Genomic DNA, 21,989 nt, shown 5'->3' on the forward strand with positions numbered 1-21,989 from the left:
GATTTTATTTATTTATTTGACAGAGAGAAATCACAAGTAGATGGAGAGGCAGGCAGAGAGAGAGAGGGAGGAGGAAGCAGGCTCCCCGCTGAGCAGAGAGCCTGATGTGGGACTTGATCCCAGGACCCTGAGATCATGACCTGAGCCGAAGGCAGCGGCCTAACCCACTGAGCCACCCAGGCGCCCTGCTTTCTGCCTTTATAGGGCGGAGGGTCACTGTCAGTGTCTGAGAGAGCATTGCTCCTGCTCTGTAGGATTTCACCTTGATTTTCACGTAGGGGTGACCCTGCTGGTGTTTGGTGTGTCTGGGAGCACTCTGCTGCCGTGCCGGCCGCCCTTCTCCCCCTGGAATGGCTGTGGGGAAGACCGGGAGGGGAAACCACATTTCCCTGTCCCCTCCTCTTTGAGTCCTTCCTTATGAGCGAGCCAGGTCAGGATGTAGTCTGAGATCTGCCATTGTGGTGGCTGGAGCCCGGGAACATCATGCAGCCAGGTCCCTAGGAGGGGCGAGGTCCAGCGCACGAGGCTCTCCATCTCTCTGTACGGACATCTGGCCAGTGCCGTGCGTTTCAGCGTTCTGCTGCTGTTCTTCATGCAGGGGATTGGAGTGCCGGCCTGAAACAGCGCTCAGCTCCAACCCACTGAGCAGCGTGTCCAGTTGTGTGGTTACATGTAGGGCATTTCATCTCTGAGAGCTTTAATTTCTTCCTCTTCCTTGTTTTCAAGTGGAGGCAGTGAGCGCAAATGAGAGTAATAGGTGCCCATAGATTTGTTTGGGGCAGGGAAGTTTCCGAACTCAAGCACTATGACATATACTAAATGCTCAACAAGATTAGCTTAATATTAAGTTTCAGTGTTCGGTTCATTAAGTCCTTTTGAAAAAAGTTCTCAAAAGGGGAATCCTGCCATTTTGGACAAAATGGGTGGATATTAAAGGCAGTGCTAAGTGAAATAAGTCAGACAGAGAAAGGCAAATACTCTGTGATCTTACTTATTATATGTGGAATCTCAAAGCAAATAGGCAAACAAAACCCTGAGCTCAGAGAGACAGAGAACAGACACAGAGAACAGGTTAGTGGCTGCCGAGTTGTGAGTGGGAGAAAGGGGTGAAGGGGTTCAAAATGTACAAACTTCCATGTATGAGGTGAATAAATCCTTGGGATGTAACCTACAGAATGGTGGGTATAGTTAACAATACATTTTTGGATATTTGAAAGTTGCCAAGACTTTTGTTTAAAAAAAGAAAAAGAAAAAAATGCTTAACTAGGTGTAGTGATCATTTCACAATATATACATATATCAAATCATGAGGTTGTATACCTGAGACTAGTATAATGTTATATGTTAATTATATTTCAATAAGAAAAAAATTTCAATTTTTGGGAATAAAACAGGTTCTTATCAGATTTTATTTTATTATTATTTTTGAAAATTGTACTTACTTGAGAGAGAGACAATGAGCAGTGGGGAGGGGCAAAGGAAGAGAGAAAAAGAGGGAGAGAGAAGCAGACTCCCTGCTGAGCAGGAAGCCTGATGTTGGGCTCGATCCCAGGACCTGGAGATCATGACCTGAGCTGAAAGCAGATGCTTAATGAACTGAGCCACCCAGGTGCCCCTTTTAGCAGATTTTAAAACAGAGGCATATGAAGTAAAAAGTGAAATGCCCACTGTTTCTTGGGTGTAACCATTTTTAAATAGTGTATGAGTTTTATTATAATATGTTTGTATAAATTTATATTTATTTTTTTTTTAAACAAGAAATGAGGTCAAACTATATTTAAGTCACATTTTTTTCTTCTTCACTTAATTGTATATTCGGGGTATTTCCCTAAGAGTACATATCCCCTTCATTCTTTTTAGTAGTTGCTTTATATTCCCCTGCATGACTATATCCAAATCTATTTAGCTATCCCCCGTTGATGGATATGTAACTGTTACCAGTTGTTGGCTATTATAGTTAATGCTTCAGTAAACCTCCTTGTTTGTGTGTGTGTGTGTGTGTGTGTATTTTTTTCAAGATTTTATTTATTTGACAGAGATCACAAGTAGGCAGAGAGGCAAGCAGAGAGAGGGGGAATCAGGCTCCCTACCAAGCAGAGAGCCCGATGTGGGGCTGGATCCCAGGCGCCTGGGATCATGACCTGAGCTGAAAGCAGAGGCTTTAACCCACTGAGCCACCCAGGTGCCCCTGTATATATATATATGTACATATATATATATACATATATGGGTGCCATATATGTATATGGTGGCATATATATATATATATGTGCGCATATATATATTTTTGCCCTTGTATATATATTTTCTAAATGTTTTATTTATTTGAGAGAGAGAGAGCACCTCAGCAGAGAGAGGGGTACAGGACTCTTCACTGAGCAGGGAGCAATGTGGGGCTCGATTCCAGGACCCTGAGATCATGACCTGAGCTGAAGGGAAACACTTACTGGACTGAGCCATCTGGCGCCCCTCCTTGTCTGTATATTTTTGGTTTTAATTTTGAAATCTTTAAAATATTCAGCATAGGGGCGCCTGGGTGGCTCAGTGGGTTAAAGCCTCTGCCTTCGCCTCAGGTCATGATCCCAGGGTCCTGGGATCGAGCCCCATATCGGGCTCTCTGCTCAGCGGGGAGCCTGCTTCCCTCCTCTCTCTCTACCTGCCTCTCTGCCTACTTGTGATCTCTGTCTGTAAATAAATAAATAAAATCTTAAAAAAAAATATTCAGAGTAGCAGAGAGTTATTAATCAGCAAGAATTCCTTTATTTATACTATCTAGATATGGATTTCTCACTTCAAATCATTTTGTAACAATTAAAATATTAAAGTTGAGGTGCTCTTTGAACTTATTTCTAGAGCTAAATCACTACCCTAAAGTTGTGTGTCTCCTTGTTATTGATGTTTTAATATTCATATTACTTACCTACTTATCCAGAAAGCACATATAGTGTAATTGTGTGTTTTTTAAAAACACAGTTGCACAAATGATATCATTCTGTGATATTTTACAACTTGGATTTCACACCCAATAATTGATTTTTGAAATTTTTTTATTTTGACAGAATTACAGAATTACCGGAAGTTGCAAAACTAGTACAGAGTGTCTGGTACCTTTCACCCACTTCCCACATTGGTACCATTTATATAACTGTCCTACAGGAGCAAAATTAGGAAAGTGACATATGTAGAATAGTGTTAATTAAATTAAAGATTGTAGTTGGGCTTCCTCAGTTTTTACACGCATTCATTTAAGTGTGTGTGCGTGTGTGTGTGTGTGCATGTATGTACGTGTATTTTTAGTCTTGTAAGAAGCTGCCAAACTATTTGCCTGTTGCAGTTGGTTCTACACTGTATCTTCCTACCAGTAACATAGGAAACATCCAGTTTCTCTGCATCCTTGCCAGCCTTGGATATTGCCACTCTTTCTTATTTTTACTAATGAGGATGTCATGATATCTCATCGTAGTCTTAGTTTGCATTTTAGTAAATGGCTCAAGATGCCGAACATCTTTTCAGGGGTTTGTTTCCAACTACGGATTTCATTTGGTGAAAAGCTTATTCATGTCTCTTGCCCATTTTTCAATTCAGTCCTGCTAACATTTCTTTCTTGTTCATTGCTTTAAACATGTAGGCATGCTTTTAAATCTTCTCTCTTAGTGGCTCATTTCCTCTCATGAGGAGCTTCTCTACAAGAGAGGTTTTTGGTGGGAGGCCAGTGGGTTCTCAATGGTGGAGGCATCTGGATGTGGTGGTTGAGATTTTCTGTGCCATATATCATAAACTTTCTCCTGGGTCAGACCAGCTTTTCTGTAAAAGTTTTAGCCCTGGAGTTCCCAACCATGTGAGCAGTGGGAATTCCAATTCCACACTTGTGTACAGCACATGTTTCCCACAGATAACCATTTTGCCACCCCAAGTTCCAGACAGGTGTCCAGTTTGCTTCTAATTTCTCTGGTATATGTGGTAGGTGTCCTCTGTTCTGTGTTTCTCCGCCAGGGCTGCCCTTTGTCACCCCAGTCAGAGCACATGTGTTCCCCTCCTGTACTCTACAATGTATTCCCTGTTCTGGTAACCCCTGCTTCTGAGAGATGCTGGGACTGTTTGGTTTCCACTCCTACGGACTGGTTTGGTTTTGTGTTCCTGCTTTGTTTCTAGTACCCGAGATTTTGAACTTCTCTATTTCTTTTTCAATGTTGAATTTTTATTTTTTAATTATTCTTTAAAGATTTTCTTTATTTATTGAGAGGGAGCAAGGGAGCATGCTTGAACAGAGGAAGTGGCAGGGGGAGATGGAGAGAGAGAATCCCAAGCAGATTCCCTGCTGGGAGTGGAGTCCAACTCAAGACCTGATCTCATGACCCTGAGATCATGGCCTGAGCCAAAATCAGGAGTTGGACACTTAACTGGCTGGGCCACCCAGGTACCCCTTAAATGTTTAATGTTTAAGTGGCATCTCAACATGTTTGGTGTAATTGGAAGTTTGCCATATTAGAGCTTAGTTCACTGTATTGACTGTTGGCTCGCTACACACTTGGGTTCTCGTGAATATAATAGGTTCCTGGAAGTGGAGTGAAGGAGACAGAGGGTACAAACATTTAACAGTTGGTAGAAAGTGCCAGAGTTCACAGGACAAGGTAATTCCAGTTCGCACTGCCTGTGCAATCTCATGTGCCAGTTTCTTCTCTCACCATCACTGAGAATTGGTGCTAGCAATCATTTTACTCAATCGAAAGTTTTAATATTTTTAAAAAGATTTTTTTAGTTATTTATTTGACAGAGAGAGACACAGCGAGAGAGGGAACACAAGCAGAGGGAGCGGGAGAGGGAGAAGCAGAGTTTCTGCCAAGCAGAGAGCCTGATGTGGGGCTTGATCCCAGAACCCTGGGATCATGACCTGAGCTGAAGGCAGACGCTTGACAACTGAGCCAACCAGGTACCCCTAAAATTGTAACATTTAAAAAAAAAGATTTTATTTATTTATTTGACAGAGAGAGAGATCACAAGTAGGCAGAGAGGCAGGCAGACATAGAGGTGGAAGCAGGCTCCCTGCTGAGCAGAGACCCCCCCCCACACCCCATTCGGGGCTCCATCCAAGGACCCTGAGATCAGGACCTGAGCCGAAGGCAGAGGCTTTAACCCACTGAGCCACATAGGTGCCCCGAATTTTAACATTTTTTAAAAAAGACTTTATTTATTTATTTGTCAGAGAGAAAACGAGCATGCACAGAAGCAGGGGGAGGGGCAGAGGAAGAGGGAGAAGCAGACTCCCTGCTGAACAGGGAGCCCAATGCAGGGACCTATCCCAGGACCCTCAGATCATGACCTGAGCTGAAGGCAGATTCTTCACTGACTGAGCAACCCAGGGATCCTGAAAGTTTTAACATCTTCATTATTTTTAAAAATTTTTTATTTATTTGACACAGAGAGAGATCACAAGTAGGCAGAGAGGCAGACAGAGAGAGAGGGGGAAACAGCCTCCCTGCTGAGCAGAGAGCCCGATGTGGGTCTTGATCCCAGGACTCCAAGATAATGACCTGAGCTGAAAGCAGAGGCTTAACCCACTGAGCTACCCAGGTGCCCCAACATTTTCATTAATTTTTAAAGGAAGATCTCTTGTGTTTTGTGCACTGCACAGGGATTTGATGGGGGAAAGTATAGAGGATGCCTTCCTTACATGTGTGAGAATGTTGCCCTAGCTGTCCCAATAGGATGTGCAGGAGGCGTGGGAGGTGGTGCTGAGCCAGCCCCTCCCCAGGACGAAGTTGCAGAGAACTCAAGTCTGCTCAAGGCACATAAGCACAGCTGTGCTTGCTGTCCGCATTTGCAGGGGATGTGCTGAGGGCTGCCTGCTGCCGAGGAAGGGCAGAGGCGGGTCCTGGTTCTGGGGTGAGTCTGTTTTCCAGTCTCATGGGCCAGAGTCTCCCGTGGAAGCTGCCAGCATGTATGGGAACAAAGGTGTTATCCTTTCTCCTAGAAACAGACTCTGTGTACCTTGAACCCGAGATTTCCTACTTCATTTTTTGTTTTGTTTTATTTTGGGTGTTGACTTCATTTGATTCCTTTAGACTCAAGGAAAAGTCACAACACTCCAGGGGTCCCTTCCTGCTAGATGGTTCTTTCCTGCTTCGCAGAGGAATCTGATTTGAACAACTTTTGCCACAAGCATCTGGGTTTTGGGCTAATTTGCCTCTCGTAAAGAGTCTTTTTAAACACTCAAAACTGTCTGAATGTGGGATAGGCGTGCCTGTAGGTAGTGAGTTTGTCATTAGCACGGGTGTTTGGAGGACCACTCGATGATCTGCTGAACATGAGCTTGGGAAGGGCAGCTGGACTCATGGCCTTGCCCTTGCCTTCCAGCCCCAAAGGCCAGCCTGTGCCTGGTTGCTCCGTGTGCACTCACTGTCCGTGGGGCTCCTACTGGCCAGTCCTCTCTTGTCTGAGGACTGGGATCTTGTGACAGTGGGGAGGATTCTTGGCTAATCTCCTAGGAGGATCATTTGGTGTATGTTTATTATATTTTAATAAATTGTTTACTCAAAACACACATGGGAAAATTCAAATGTTTGGTGATACCAGAGATCAACCCTATATTTGATTTTGGTAAAAAGTTGTAAATAATCAGGTGAAATGAGGGTTGAAGATTTTCTACAGCCCTTTTCTTTTTTTTTTTTTCTCTTAAGACACAGGATGATATAGTGGAAAGAGAAGGGGATTTGGAGTCAGACTGACCTGAATTCTCATCCAAGACTCCACTGCATTCCAGCTGTGTGACTTTCTGAAAGTTACTAAGCCTCACTCATCTTTCCTTATCCTCATGAAATAGGATATGACCTACCCCAAAGATGGTAGTGAGGATTTGCGATGCTTTATGAGTATGATCTTATTTCTCCCTTCTTAAAAATCCTTTAATGTAATCTTGTTGTTTCTTTGGATGAACTTAAAATTTATGTCATGACTTACAAGACTTAGCTCGTCTCCCCAGCTTTATCTGATGGCTCCCAACTCACTCTGAGCATCAAACTCTTTCTTGCCCCTGGGCCTTGGAACATGCCCTTCCTCTGCCTGCAAGTTCTTGATCCTTCTCTCAGCTGAGCTACTTCCTACCCATTCCTCAAATCTCTGTGTAGAAATCACTCCTTCTCAACTATCCCTGCCCCAGCCAGGCCAGTTCAGACTCCTCACACACTTTCCTCACCATATGCAATTTCCATGTTGAGCACTCATGCCCCTGGGAATTGCCTCCTCTGGTAGATGGAAGGTCTGTGAAGTCTCTTAATTATTCCACATCCCTGCCATTGAACACAATGCTGACACGTAGTCAGTGCTTGGTAAAATGTTCATTAAATGAATGTAGGAGGAAAGAAGCAAGAACCTCACTCAGTGCTTGACACTTAGTAGGTCCTCACTAAGTGTTGTTTCCCTTTCACATTAATCCCTTCCTCCTGTATGACAGCTCTCTGCCTTGGTGATGGCCTGTGGGGTACTACTTTTTGCTGCTTTGGTAATGATGGCAATGCTTTTGTAACTCCGTCTGATCACTTCTTCTCAACACTTTGATTTAAAAAAACATAGTTGAAGATTTCAAAGTAAAAAGTTAAAAGAATTTCTCAGGAAATTAAGAAGAAACTGAGATCACAACCCTATTACATTTCAATATGGGCTTATGAAGGTGTCATGTGGGTTGGTACTCAAGTGTGACATGAAGTATACAGGTTCATACTTTTAATTGCTCCTCACTGCCTTTCTCTCTTCATGGGGGCACCTCGGTGGCTCAGTGGGTTAAGCCTGTGCCTTCGGCTCAGGTCATGGTCTCAGGGTCCTGGAATCAAGCCCCACATCTGGCTCTCTGCTCAGCAAGGAGTCTGCTTCCCCCCCTCGATCTCTGCCTGCCTCTCTGCCTACTTGTGATCTCTCTCTCTCTCTCTCTCTGTGTGTCAAATAAATAAATAAAATCTTAAAAAAAAAAAAAAACAAGTGCACCACAGAGAAAGTTCTAAAAATAGCACCTTCCTGGTTTACGGGGAAGGGTGTTCATGACAAGAATTAAGCAATGGTTTAGCTCGGGTTGTCTGAAACCCCAAATCAGGCTTTATTTAGTGGCTGGAGCTTCATTCTCAACCTTGTTAATATCCTCCTCTCCCTTTTCCTTTGAATGGGCTTTTTCTGGCTGAGACTGAGTTTGTTCTTACTCTGTAGTCATAAAAACCAAAGTAGGTTTTTCAACAGAAACAGGAGATATACTAAGTAAGAGGTAGGGGTCGTCTGGAGTAAGGGGTTCAGAGAAGCAAGGTTTCTCTTTGCCCATAGGTGGAGGATGTCTGAGACAGTCGTGGTGGATGATGGGATGGTGGTGTTGGCAGGGTGCTCCCGGCTATGCCCTGAGATGATCAGTGAGGCCAGTTTGGTGGGTGAAGTCTTGAGTCCCATGGGGCAGCTCTCAAAGTGGAAGCCCCTGTGTTTGACTCTGGGTCCTTGTGCTGATATCATTCTGGGAGATGACATCTGGTACTCCCCATTAGATGGCACCCTTGAGACTGCTGCCTCCTCTGACCCTTGTTAAGAGCCATCCTGGTCATGATAGATTGGCCTGGTCTCCAGCTTCCTAGGAAGGCTATAGAGTCTGCCCATGGTCTCGTCCATTGCTACTCCTGTGTTGAAGCCCACATCCTGCCTCTTCTGGAGTTCTGTGGTCCTTCTTGCCGGCCTTCCTGACCTTCTGGGCCTGCCTCTTCTGGTCCTTCTGCCACACAGAAGCCTGAGTACCTTTGTACACAGGGATTGATTATGAACCTCCCTTTCTTAAAATGCTTACCTCTACTTAAGGGGCACATCAGGTCTTGCCCTTCCCTTCCATTAAATTTAGGGTCATTTTCCAATTTTGTCTTCTATAGAACCCCCCTCCCCAATCCCAAGACATAAAACAACAGCAAAAAGCAAACCACTCCTAGACCCGAGTTACAACAGCCTCCTCCCACACCGAGCTCTTACCTTCCTCCTTCGCACGTCCAAGGCTTGGGTGCACTCTGTGCTGAAAACGCTCGGTCTGAGCTTTGTCTGTGGCCTGTCCTTCAAGGGAAGTCTTTTTTTTTTTTTTTTTTAGATTTAAAAAAAAAATTTATTTATCAGAGAGAGAGAACACAAGAAGGCAGAGAGGCAGGGAGAAGCAGGCTCTCTGCTGAGGAAGGAGCCTGGTCTGAGACTCGATCCCAGCACCCTGGGATCATGACCTAAGCCAAAGGCAGCTATTTAACCAACTGAGCCACCCAGGCGCTCCTCAACGGAAGTCTTGACAATCACCTCATATCTAAGCCTTTCCTGACTCCCTAAGTTTGTTCATTGTCTCTTTTTTCTCTGCTCCTGCAGTACTTTTTTTTTTTTAAAGATTTTATTTATTTATTTGATAGAGAGAGATCACAAGTAGGCAGAGAGGCAGGCAGAGAGAGAGGAGGAAGCAGGCTCCCTGCTGAGCAGAGAGCCCGATGTGGGACTCGATCCCAGGACCCTGAGATCATGACCTGAGCGGAAGGCAGCGGCTTAACCCACTGAGCCACCCAGGCGCCCTCCTGCAGTACTTTTATCCGTGCATCTCTTCCCACTTTTCTATTATGTGTTAGTAGTTTGCTTACTCATGTCTCTTCCGTTATAAACTATGGGATCCTTGCAACCTCGTGGGTCCTTTTCAGTGTCTGAGTGTCCATGTTTGCTTTTATAAGTGTCCATAGAATTAATGGGGTCTGTGAGGCCATTTTATTTTGTCCTTTTTCTTTTACCCCCCCCCCCCCAAATAAATGTACTTTCTCAGTTTTCCTTTCTTCCCAGGCCATTCAGTTCTGTCATTGTTGGTCCCTGACCAAGGCCTGTAGACAAGTAGGATGTACTCCATGAACTGATTGCTGGAGCCTTCCTGATTATCATCCAGAATCTTCTGAGTGGGAGATGTTTGCAAATAATCTATCCAATAAGGGGTTAATATTAAAAATATATATAAAATATTATATAAGTCAACATTTAAAAATTCTCCAAGTAATCTTATTAAAAATGAGCAGAGGACCTGACGTTTTTCTGAAGCACCCATTACAGATGGCCACCAGATACCTGAAAAGATCCTGAAACCACCTTTTCTTTATTTGCACAAAACCACTCGTGTTTGGATACTATTTAACGATTTACAAGAAAAATGTATAGATTTGTATATACAGGTACACACCTATCTACATTTGTATTTTTATTTGACCTTCACAGGAACTATCTGGTGTAAGTGCTATTAGTTTCATTTTCCAGTTGAGGAAGCTGAGGCACAGGGACCTGGCGTTGCCTGAGGTTGATCAGCTGTGGAGCCAAGATTGACTCCATCAGGCGGAGCTTCTGCCTGGTTCTGCCTGCCACAGCTGTATCTCGATTGACTTCCTGTGTTTGCAGTTCCCCTCCCTAATGATTTCCCTGGCCACCCGTTTGTTTTCTGCCATGTCCTCCCTCCCTGTCTTGTACATGTTTTTACATTTGCACACGCACTTCTGGTTCACATTTTGAATGTGTTTTCTGTTGTCTGATGTACGGTTAGTTCATCCCTTCCAAATCTGCTTTGGAGAGCAGTGCCTGCCTTTGTGTAAGTTGGTCCAGGATATTACTATGGCTCAGTATAATGTCTTAGTTCAGACTTGTGCTGTCCAGTATGGTGACAGCTGGCTGCATGTAGCTCTTGAGCAATGGGGATGTGATTCATCTGAATGGAGGGGTGTAGTAAGCTACGTGACACATGCTGGATTTCAAACTAAGTATGAAAAAAGGAATGTGAACTATCTCACTAATAACTTTCTGTATTGATTATATCTTGAAGTTATCCTATTAGGTATATTGAGTTAAAATATTAAAATTATTTTGACCTGTTTCCTTTTACTTCTTTTTATGTGGCTACTAGAAAATTTAAATTGCATGTTAGAGCACATTGTGGCTCCCATGCTCTTTGCATCCAGTTTGGGCTGTGGGCTCTTGAATCAGATTTGGGTTTGACTCTCAGGTCCACTCCATCAACTTTGTGGATTTGGGCACTTAGCATCCCCAAAATCATTTCCCTTACTCATAAAATAAACATCTACCTTGCACGGTTGTTGTAAGGATTAAGTTGTATTTTTCATGTAAAGTGCTCAACCCAGAACATGGGATGAGAACAGAGGGGTTACAAATACGGATCTTGGCGTTAAACTTGACAAGGTTAGCAATGTTGGCTGCACCACTTAAAACCTTTTCTGGCTTGGACAAGTTATTTGAATTGCCCACGCCTCAGTTTCTTCAGTGGAAGATAGGGATGATAATAGTATGCACCTCATACGTATTAAATACATTCATCTATGTAAAGGGCTTACTAGCTCAGGGTAAGGCATATAGGTAGCACTCAATAAATGATAACCAATACTGTAATATCTAGGGAAGGGTATCTGCTGGAAGCACATGCTATTTAGTGGTATATGTAGACTTTGGTTTTTGTTTTTATTTCTTTATGACTACACATGTAATTACAATAAGGTCTTAAGATAAAACATTTTCTGTTGTCTTTATCATGGTTATGGTAGTATTCTAATATTCTTGATATTATATTTTTGATATAATATTTTGATCTTTTGATATAATATTCTTGATATTATATTTTTGTCAAGAATTATATTATTATTTAGGTCTTTTTATAGCCTCTCCTTTGATTTTCTTCATTCAGCTGGTCATTCATGTATTCAGGTGGTTTTTGTTAAGCATTTACTGTGTGCCAGGAGCTATGCTAAGGACTGAGTATGTGGGAGTGAGAAGACAACCTCCCTGCCCTCGTGGCACTTGTAGTCCAGTAAGACAGCCATCTGCAAACAAGTAAATAGATAAGGTATTACTGTGATTCCTGATAAATGCTAGAAAAGGAACAAATCTGGTGATGTGATAGAAACGAACAGAGGAAGGGAAGTGGTGGGTGGGGTCGTTTCAGATCAAGTGATGAGGGAAGGCCTCTGTGAGAAGATGGCACTCACACCAAGACTCAGAGCTTGGGAAGGACCCATCCATGCTGGGGAGGAACATTGTGAGCTGCTCCAAGGTGGGAAAAGCACTTCCGTGTTTTGCAGAAAGCCAGGGGGGTGGAGTGGTTGGTGAGGTAAAGGGCTTAGGTGAGGTTGGAAAGATAGACAGGGACTCATATGTCATAGCACGAATGTGGATCTTGTTTGAAGTTCAGTGTCATGAACTGGAGGGTTTTGGTTGGAGAGGCAACATGACCTAATACAAGTTGCTGTATGGCAGATGACTTTGAGGAGGGCCAGCTTGGAAGTAGGGAGAGGTTGGGAGGCTGTCTCCATACTGCAGTCGGGGGGGATGGGACATTGAGTGGACTTGTAGAAGTAAGCTGGAGAATAGTGCATGGATCCTGAGTTATATGTTTTTGGTGGTAGAAGCAACAGAACTCCCTAATGGATTAGTTCTGAAGGGTTTCCTGAAGGGAGATCTGAGCTGTACCCCTCTGTGGTACCCCAACAGGAGGGAGTGGCAAGACGAGTGTTTCAAGAAGGAAGATATGTAAAAACCTGTAGAAAGCTGCCAAGAGAGTGAGATCAGGAGACCCCACTGGATTTGGCAACACTGAGATCTTGGTGACCTTGGGAAAGCGATTTCATTAGCTAGAGGAGGTTGTAGTCAGATTGGAGTATGTGGGGTGTGATGGCAGGGGAGGAAGGTGGAGACACCGTGTTTACTACTTTTTCAAAAAGTCTGGCTACACAGGGGAACAGCAGAAGGAGCCTAGCAAGAAAGGAGAGTTGAGTGATGTGCAACAATGCTGCTGGAGTGATCCTGTGTCTGAAGAGAGCTTGATGGCATGAAAAGAGAAGGAATCATGGCAGGGGGTGGGTGTAAAGCACTTGAGTTAGGGAAGAGGGGTGAGGTTCAGGATTTGGGCACTTGTTCTGTTGAAACCAGAAGTAGGTAGGCGGGTAAGGGTAAAGGCCCATTGTAGACGTTGACCATTGGAAGATGCAGGAACCTTTCTCTGGTGCTCTTACTTTCCTTTCAGGGGAAACCACGAGCTAAGAGGGAGGTGTAATGGGGAGCAGCATTTAAGAACTTAGAGTGAGATGCTCTCATCTCTGAGCTACTTAAGCAGAAATCACTTGCATGGGGACTGTCTCTTGACATAGAAGGGTTTCCGAGTATGGTAGTTTGGTTTCTGCTTCTTTCTTAATCTAGCTAGGTGAGGCTTCGGGAGCAGGGTAGTGATTTCTGGGAGACAGGCTCTGGCCACTGTGGCTGGTTTGGGACTTTAATTGGGAAGGCCTGGAGAAGGTCCACAGTGGGAGTTGCTGCCTTTGACCGGATGTTGGCTTCATAAGACGGCAGGGTGTCTTGTTGCCATCATGCAGAGGTCTTAGGGAGAAGTAGTAGTTTTTCAAGAGTCACAGAGGAGAAGAAAAGCATTGAATTAGGAAACTGGGCTCGGGCTTAAGGTCTTGTTTGGTTATCTACAATAACGACGGTGAGCAAGCCATTTACGTTGTGAGCTTACATTCTCAATTTGTAAAATAAGAAAAATACTATTCTCCCTAGTCTCCTGAGGTTGTATGAGATGTGATGACGTATGGCACTGTGCCGTGAAAGGTATTTCAGGCTGTACAAATAGATTAGTGAAAACACTTGAAGGCTTGGGGTTGGCAGCCTGGCTTGTGCTCCCAGCTGTCTGCTTACTCAGGCCTGGTATGACTCAGGCTGAGTCACTTGGCCTCTCTGAGCCTCTGTTTTCCCATCTGTAGAACTCCCTCACAGGGTGATTATGGGGATTCAAAAATACAAGAGGGCTTTGGAAGTAAAAGCGCTGGAGAAATGTGACAATCAGACTGATGTCCCTATTCTTCATCGGGGGTGGGGGAAGCCCTATCTCTATTTTTCTCCCAGAATCAGTCTTCAAGATGAGCATTCTTTGGCATTGTTCATAATGACCTGTAATGAGCGCTTCCTGTGCAGAGCCTGGCACCAGTTGTTGTAGGGGGAGAGACAGGGAGAGGGTAAACTAGTAACATTATACCTGGTGAAGTTGTATCTGCATTTGGGGGACTCCCGGTCTGACTGGGCATGTAGGACAGACACAAGCCCATCTTAGAAGTGCATTTTGGAAGGGCTGCCAGCTCTCTACCTTTGGAAGCTTCCACTGTACAAGACTAATCAAATGGAAGGAACTAGAGGCACACATCACACTGACAAGTGCAGAAAAGAGGTAGGGGAGGAAACTGGCTGCTCTGGCCCCGGGGACCACCATACCAGGTCATTGTGTCCCACGTCTGGTGAAGCTGTTTCTCTGCAAAGCTTTTGAGGTGTCATCAGATATCTCATAAAAGGCAGGCTCCTTATGGCTGGACACAAGGTTGGCATCCTATCTTTCTTGACTCTGTGCCCTAAGACTTCCCCCCCTTTGGAGGGCACTGGCCCCTTTTCCAGATAATGATATTCTGAATGACTCTGAGAAAGCTTTCTCTCCTGAGGATGACAGCTCATCAGAGTGGTGTCTGGGTTTGAATCTGTTTCCACACATACTTCTGAGAAGGAGAATAAGTGAGTCTCCCAGGAATCTTTGGGATCAACACGCATAATTAGTTATTGTCGCTGTACTCTGTATATCTGTACACTGTACTCTGAAAAGACTATTGGAGTCGGATAGTTAAGTGGATGCGAAATAGTCTTTTGATCAAGGAATTTTCCTTCAGAGTATTGATTATCTGTACTGAAGAACTCCACGGATATTTCGGCCTTCCATTTTCTATAGATAATTGCTGAAGAATTAACGTGAGAATGAAATATATAGGATCTCAAGTCAGACTACAAACACTTGGCTTAAAAAGACTTTTAAAAATTTATTTATTAGAGGGGCGCCTGGGTGGCTCAGTGGGTTAAGCCCCTGCCTTCGGCTCAGGTCATGATCTCAGGGTCCTGGGATCGAGTCCTGCATCGGGCTCTCTGCTCAGCAGGGAGCCTGCTTTCCTCTCTCTCTCTCTCTGCCTGCCTCTCAGTCTACTTGTGATTTCTCTCTGTCAAATAAATAAATAAAATCTTTAAAAAAAAATTTATTTATTAGAGAGATAGAGAATAAGCAGGAAGGAAGGACAGATGGAGAGGGAGAAGCAGACCCCCCGCCCCCGTGCCCCATTGAGCAGGGAAGCCCAACATGGGGCTTGATCCCAGGACCCTGAGATCGTGACCTGAGCCAAAGGCGGACGCTTAACCCACTGAACCACCCAGACGCCCACATTTGTAGCCTTTACCATAAAGATTTGGAAAGACAATGTATCACATTTATCCTAATCAAACGTCCTAGCATCCAAGTCTACTCCCAGGATGCAGTTACCCTGTGGTTTCAGTCTAAAAAGCTGCATCTCAGAGATGGGAAGAGAGAAATGGAATACAAGTCTCCAGCAGCCCTCTCTGGCTAGCTGCACACCTCTGCCAGTTCCTTTTGAACAGGTGATGTGGGAATAGCAATGGGGGGTGGGGACATGGGGCAGGGGGTGAGTGTTTTGGGGAAACACTTTTTTTTGGGAAATATGAAGTTTTGGGGAAATATGAAGACACCATTTACTCAGGCTTCATTCAAGCAGAGCTTAATAGTGTCCTGGAAAGCATGGGAATCCACTTAAAAACAATTATGGATTGTAGTAAACTGTTACAGGAACAGTCATTTTTCTCTAAAAAGGTATTTTGTCCTAAGGCTTGCTACTGAGAATCTTGGAGCTCCAGGCAACTTTGGTGTGCGGTCAGCAGGTGGCTGCTTGCTTGCGGATTCTTTTGAGTTCTGGCTGAATTGTCTTATCACCCTGACTGTATTTTGCAAACATACAGTAAACCCCTAAGCAACTCGCCTCCCTTTCCGCTGCCTTTTCCTTAGCTGACTGCCCATGACCACTTCCTTACAAGGCTCATCATTCATGTCTATTCATTGACTTTTATTTTATTTTTTAAAAGATTTTATTTATTCATTTGACACAGAGAGAGAGAGAGAGAGAGGAGAGAGCACTAGAAGGGGGAATGGGAGAGAGAGAAGCAGGCTCTCCACTGAGCAGGGAGCCCAACTCAGGGCTCGATCCCAGGACTCTGGGATCATGACCCAAGCTGAAGGCAGATGCTCAACTGGCTGAGCCACCCAGACATTAACTTTTTAAAAAATTAAACTTCTTATTTTGAGATGACTGTAGATTCACATGGAAGAAATAATGCAGAGAGATCCCATGGATTCACTCAGTTTCCCTGGATGGTAGCTTCTTGCAAAACCGTAGTACAATATTCCAGCCAAGCTACTGACATTGGTACCGTTAGGGTACAGACTGTTCCATTACGTCATGTCACCTTTTTATAGCCACACCCAATTCCTTCCAGCCCCCACCCCTTCCTTAAGCCCTTGATAACCATTGATTTGTTTTCAGGTCTTACCATTTTGTCATCTCAAGGATGTTGTATGAACAGACTCACACATTATCTCTGGGGACTGTTGATTCAGTCTCTGCAGATTCATTGAGCTTGCCGCCTGTCTCACTAGTCCGTACACGTTTATTGGTGTGGATGTATCGCAGTATGTTTAACCATCTGCCTGTTGATGTACATCTGGGTTATTTCCAGTTTTTGGCCTTTGTAAATAAAGCTCTGTCAACGTTCATGTACAGGTTTTTATGTGAATCTAGATTTTCATTTTTCTGGGTTAAATGCCCGGGAGCGTAACTGGTGGGTCCGTCGGTAGTTGAATATATGGTTGTCGAAGTGCAAAACTTTGCTGGAGTGGCTGTACCATTTTATATTTCTGCTAACAATATATGAGTGCTCTAGTTTATCTGCATTATCATGAGCACATGGTACTTTTAAGTTTTTAAATTTATTTATTTTATTTTTAATTTTTTTATTATGTTCAGTTAGCCACTGTATAGTACTTGGTATTGTCACTTGCTATTGTCTTATAGCCATTCTGATAGGTGTGTGGTCATATCTCATTGTCCTTTTAATGTGTATTTCCCTAGTGACCGATGATATTGCATTTCCATAATGACCGATAATACAGTCTTTTCACAGGCTTATGGGACATCTGTATATGCTCTTGGGCGAAATGTCCCTTCATGCCTTTTCCTCATTTTCGATTGGATTGTTTGTTTGTTTGTTCAGTTGTTGAATTTGGAGATAATATATTGTGAATTATGTATTCTAGATACTATTTCTTTTTTTTTTATTTTTTTAAATTATTTTTATTTTTTTTTATTTTTAAAGATTTTATTTATTTATTTGACAGAGAGAAATTACACTGAGAGGCAGGCAGAGAGAGAGAGAAGGAAGCAGGCTCCCTGCTGAGCAGAGAGCCCGATGTGGGACTCGATCCCAGGACCCTGAGATCATGACCTGAGCCGAAGGCAGGGGCTTAACCCACTGAGCCACCCAGGCGCCCCCTAGATACTATTTCTTTGTGGGATATGTGGTTTGCGAATATCTTCTCCAAGTCACAGTCTGTCCATTCATTCTCCTAATAGAGCATTCTGCTCCTGATGGGTGGAAGTGTTCTATAAATGTCAGCTAAATCCTGTTGGTTGATGATGTTGTTGAGCACTGCTGTATCCCTAATTTTCCGCCTGGTCATTCCAGCACAGGTTGGGAGAGGACAGTGTAGGTTTGTCTGCTTCTCCTTCAGTTTTGTCAGTTTTTGCTTTGCGTGTATTTAGAATTCCTTGGTGTATACACATCAGGGTTTCAAGATCTTGGTGAATGGACCCTTCCATCATGATGTAAGATGCCTTTCTGTCTCTGTTGTTCAGCCGGGGTAATTTCTACTGTTTGCTCGGTCTCCTCCATTCTGCTGCTGAACCTATCCACTGAAATGCTTAAATAGGTTATTGTATTTTTGGTTCTGAAATTCGCATTTGGTTCATCTTTGTATCTTCTCTTCCTTTGCTGAGACTTTCTACTTCTTGGCTATTTATGAGACTCTCTATTTTTTTCCCCCATTTGTTTCAAGCGTATCCGTAATTGCCTGTTCAAGCATTTTTAGGGCAGCTGTTTAAAAATTTTCATCAAATATTTCTGGCATCTCTGTCAATTTGGATTGGTATCTATTAATTTTTTCATTCATTTGAGATTTTCCTGTTTCCTGGTATAATGAGTGATTTTTGTAGAAACGTGGGCATTTTACATATTAAGTCACAAGACTCTGGATCCTCTTTAAACCTTTTGTTTTAGGTGCCTTTCTTTGACCTGAGTACGGCAAAGGAAGGGGTGGGTCTCCCCTCATTCCTCCACAATAGGGTAGAAGTCCAGGTTTTTAACTCAGCCTCTACTGATACCTGAGGGGTGTCCCTTGTTATCTGTGGGTGAGCATGAGAGCTCCAGTGGCCTGGTGAGGTTACATGGATCCCTCCCTGCCTTGTGGGCAGACATGGCTTCATTACTGCAGGGTGGGCAAGGAAGTCCAGGCTCCCCACTGGGCCTATTCCAGCACTACTCCTGCAGGGGGGAGGAGAAAGAAAAGGAGGTTGGGTGCTTCACTGCAGCCCTGAGATGGTGGAAATGCAGCTTCCTAGTATCCTTTGGTGACATGGGTGGCAATGGGGGTCAAGGTTTTTACTGTGCTGCTTATCTGTGGTTGCGTGAGTCTTACCTGCAAGTTTTTTATCTTTTGAGGCTTTCCCTTTCCCAGTTCCTTTCCCTTTCCCAGTCCCTTTGCTACAGAGTGGGTTTTTGTTGGGACTCTTTTGGTCTGTACCTGTGCATCATTCCAGGTCCCTGGTTTCTTCAGCTCTAAGTCTGGGAACGTCTGAGGCACAGAGAACACCCACAGAGCTCCTCACTGTTATTCCTAGGCAGTGTGCTCTTCTCCTTCCACATTTCAGAGTCTTAAGTTTGTGTTATATGTAATGTCCAAGGCATTTAGTTGTACTTAGAGGAGGAATAGAGTAAAGTGTGTCTACTTTGGTCTTTCTGGAAGTGGAAGTCCCATTCAGTTCACTTTTATTGGCTTTATAATTTTAAGTCAGTCCCTTTTCCTGCCTTGAGAACTCAGGGCCCAAGCTTCTTTAATCACACGTGTATAAATTTCTTTGCATGGGGAGAGAAATTAAAATCCCAAGCCTAGGAGAGCTCTGTGCATTGGTGGGAGGGACTGGAAGCAGTTCCCACATTCGAAGATGCACATTGGGAGCTCTGTGGATTTCTGGCTTGCTTTAACTCAGCTTTTAAGGCCTGGGGCCAACCCCAGAGGAAACAGCGATGTTCGATCACTAAGGGATCTTTATATCCTCCAGAGGGAAAAACAAGTTCCCCGGACACAAGAGGAAGTTTCACCCAGAGATTTATAAGAACCTGTAAGTGGCCGAGAGGAGCAGCTCAGTGTTGGGAGTGAGGGTCCCTTCCAGCTTGGCCTGGCTTTTGAAAGTGTGGCTTTTTGCTTTTGATTCCTGAGGGTGAAACCCATCTGTGATACTTTCCTGGAGCCAAGCTTCTCTGGGCTTCATCCTTCATGAGTCAGCTTCCTTAAAACCCTATTCCTTTGGGAAATGTAACCTCAACATATAACAGTCTATGTTTCTAATCCAGCTAGACCTAGTTGGGGACCTGGTTCTGTCTTTTGCTGGCTGACCTTGACGTTCAGTTGTCCCCTTAAAAACCATCTTGTGGTGCCGACTCTGGGCCAGCCATTGTGCCAGGTTTGGGGTAAAGTAGTGGGTAACTTTCATTTCTCCCTTTGCTTTACCTTCTAGCCATGCACAAGTCATCAGCTGGTTTAACTTCAAAAATCTATAAAAAAATTGGACTACTTTTCCCTATCTCCTCATTTCCTTCCCAGGCTGTTAGAATAAGTTCCTTGATTCTGTCCTTCCATCTAATTCTTTGCCTCAATTCATTATGTACACAGCACCCAGGGTAATCTTTTAAATCATGTACCAGATTAACATTCTTTTGTTAACTCCCTCCAGTTATACTCAGACATATTGAGGATGAAGTCCAGCCCCTCCTCAGGGCCCACTGGGTCCTGCATGTTCTAGTTTCCACGTCTCCTCTGATCTCCTCTGGTATCCCTTTCCTCCCATCCGGTGGGCTTCAGTCATGCCAGACTTTCCCCTCTGCCTGAGAACATTGAGCTTGTCTTACCTTTGGCTTATTACGCTCGTTATGCTCTCTGCCTTGGATAATTTTCCGTTCAAGTTTGAATGTCTGGTTTCTGGTTGTTATTCATTCAGGTTTCCATTCAAATGCTGTCCCATCCCTGCTCCTCCTGTCACATTTTTATCCCGTCACCGGATCCTCACCCTTGCCTCTTCATTAGCACTTACCACAACTGGAAATTACCTGGATTTGTCTACTGGACTGAGCTCCGTGAGAGCAAGCATCACGCTCTTTCCTTCATTGCTGTCCATCCAATGTCTCCAACAGTTCCTGGCACTGAACAGTAAATGTTTGTTGAATAAAGTTGCTTAATCCTCTGGGGCCTACGTTTTTCTCTTGTCACATGGAATAATAATTGGCTAACAGTACAAGGTTGTAGTTTGAATTAAGTGAGATAATACATGTAGGAGAAGTACTTAGTACAGTGCTTGGCTCACAATAAGCCAAATAAGAGTTTGTCATTGTTTCCTTACGATTATTTATATTATAATGTTCTTTTCTTTTCTCACATGCTCCTGGAGTGTCATGGGCATTTGTCAGTGGCAGATGCTGACTGGTTGGACACTTGCAGTAACATCCTAACTGGGTGCTCTCTTGACTGTGTTTTTCTACAGGTTCTGCAGCTGGGCTCAGACATCCTTCCCCAGTACAAGCAGGAGGCCCCAAAGACCCCCCCGCACATCATCCTACACTACTGTGTTTTTAAGACTACGTGGGATTGGATCATCTTGATTTTAACCTTCTACACAGCCATCTTGGTCCCTTACAATGTCTCCTTTAAAACCAGGCAGAACAACGTGGCCTGGCTGGTTGTGGATAGCATCGTGGATGTCATCTTTTTGGTGGACATTGTGCTGAATTTTCATACTACCTTTGTGGGACCAGCTGGGGAAGTGATCTCTGACCCCAAACTCATCCGCATGAACTACCTGAAGACGTGGTTTGTGATTGACCTTCTGTCCTGTTTGCCATATGATGTCATCAACGCTTTTGAGAACGTGGATGAGGTTAGTGCCTTTATGGGTGATCCAGGGAAGATTGGTTTTGCTGATCAGATCCCACCACCCCTGGAGGGGAGAGAGAGTCAGGTACATGCCTCAAATCTCAGACCTTGTTGTCATGTCTTGAAAGCTGAATAAATGTGGGTGGTCAACAGAAGAGTCATTACGTGGGTGGGAACTGGCATGGCTGATGTCTGAAACAGAGGGAGCATGCTTGGTGGATAGTGTCGCCTGCTGTTTTTGTCCTTTGGAGGATTGGATGCCCTGCATGTCTGTGAATGGATGTGGAAGGGATCAGAGGCTTCCCTCCTATTTCATGTGGAGTGCAAGCCACTGGCTTGGGGTGGTAGGGCTGCAGAAGCAGGCATGCGTCGCCACTGCATTGGAGAAACTTCCACTTGGTATGCAACTGCTGAATGTCTACCTATTGATTATTCTAATTATGGGGATTTTTCTTGCCTCTGCTGCTGACCTTTGGCTGTTTCATAACTCATTAACTCCTGCCAACAGGGATGCTGTTTACCCCCCAAGTTTGCTTGCTATTTTTTTTTTTTAAATGTTGGGAAAAGTTGTTTCTTTGCTAAAATGAGTCTTCGCAGTTAACAGTGGTCCTTAGTGTCCCATGTGTAAATTTGCTGAAGTAGTCAGGCTACGGTCGACTCCGGTCCTGTGACCAGGACGTGTACTATTGCTGGATGATGCTGCTTTGGATTGTTAGTCCTGCAGGCAGTGGAAGGAATGAAGAGGAAACAAATGCTCTGTACATGTGTTGGAATTAGGACATGCTCAAGCAGTTGGTGAATGGGTGCCTGTGTCCTGTTGCTTAGGAAGGGACCACTGGGC

General features: G+C 44.1%; 1 protein-coding gene across 2 annotated transcripts in view; it reads left to right on the plus strand.

Annotated features, from left to right (window-relative positions):
- KCNH1 (potassium voltage-gated channel subfamily H member 1) overlaps positions 1–21,989 on the plus strand; it is a 407,094-nt gene that overhangs the window by 65,711 nt on the left and 319,394 nt on the right. Inside the window, exon 6 of one of the 2 annotated variants that reach the window (XM_059412951.1) lies at positions 20,760–21,233. In XM_059412951.1, the coding sequence (XP_059268934.1) occupies positions 20,760–21,233 (474 nt within the window). The remainder of the gene's footprint in view (positions 1–20,759; positions 21,234–21,989) is intronic. The other variant, XM_059412952.1, reaches the window with a different exon arrangement.

This window comes from Mustela nigripes, chromosome 10 (genome assembly GCF_022355385.1).
Source record: "Mustela nigripes isolate SB6536 chromosome 10, MUSNIG.SB6536, whole genome shotgun sequence".
Classification (NCBI taxonomy): domain Eukaryota; kingdom Metazoa; phylum Chordata; class Mammalia; order Carnivora; family Mustelidae; genus Mustela; species Mustela nigripes.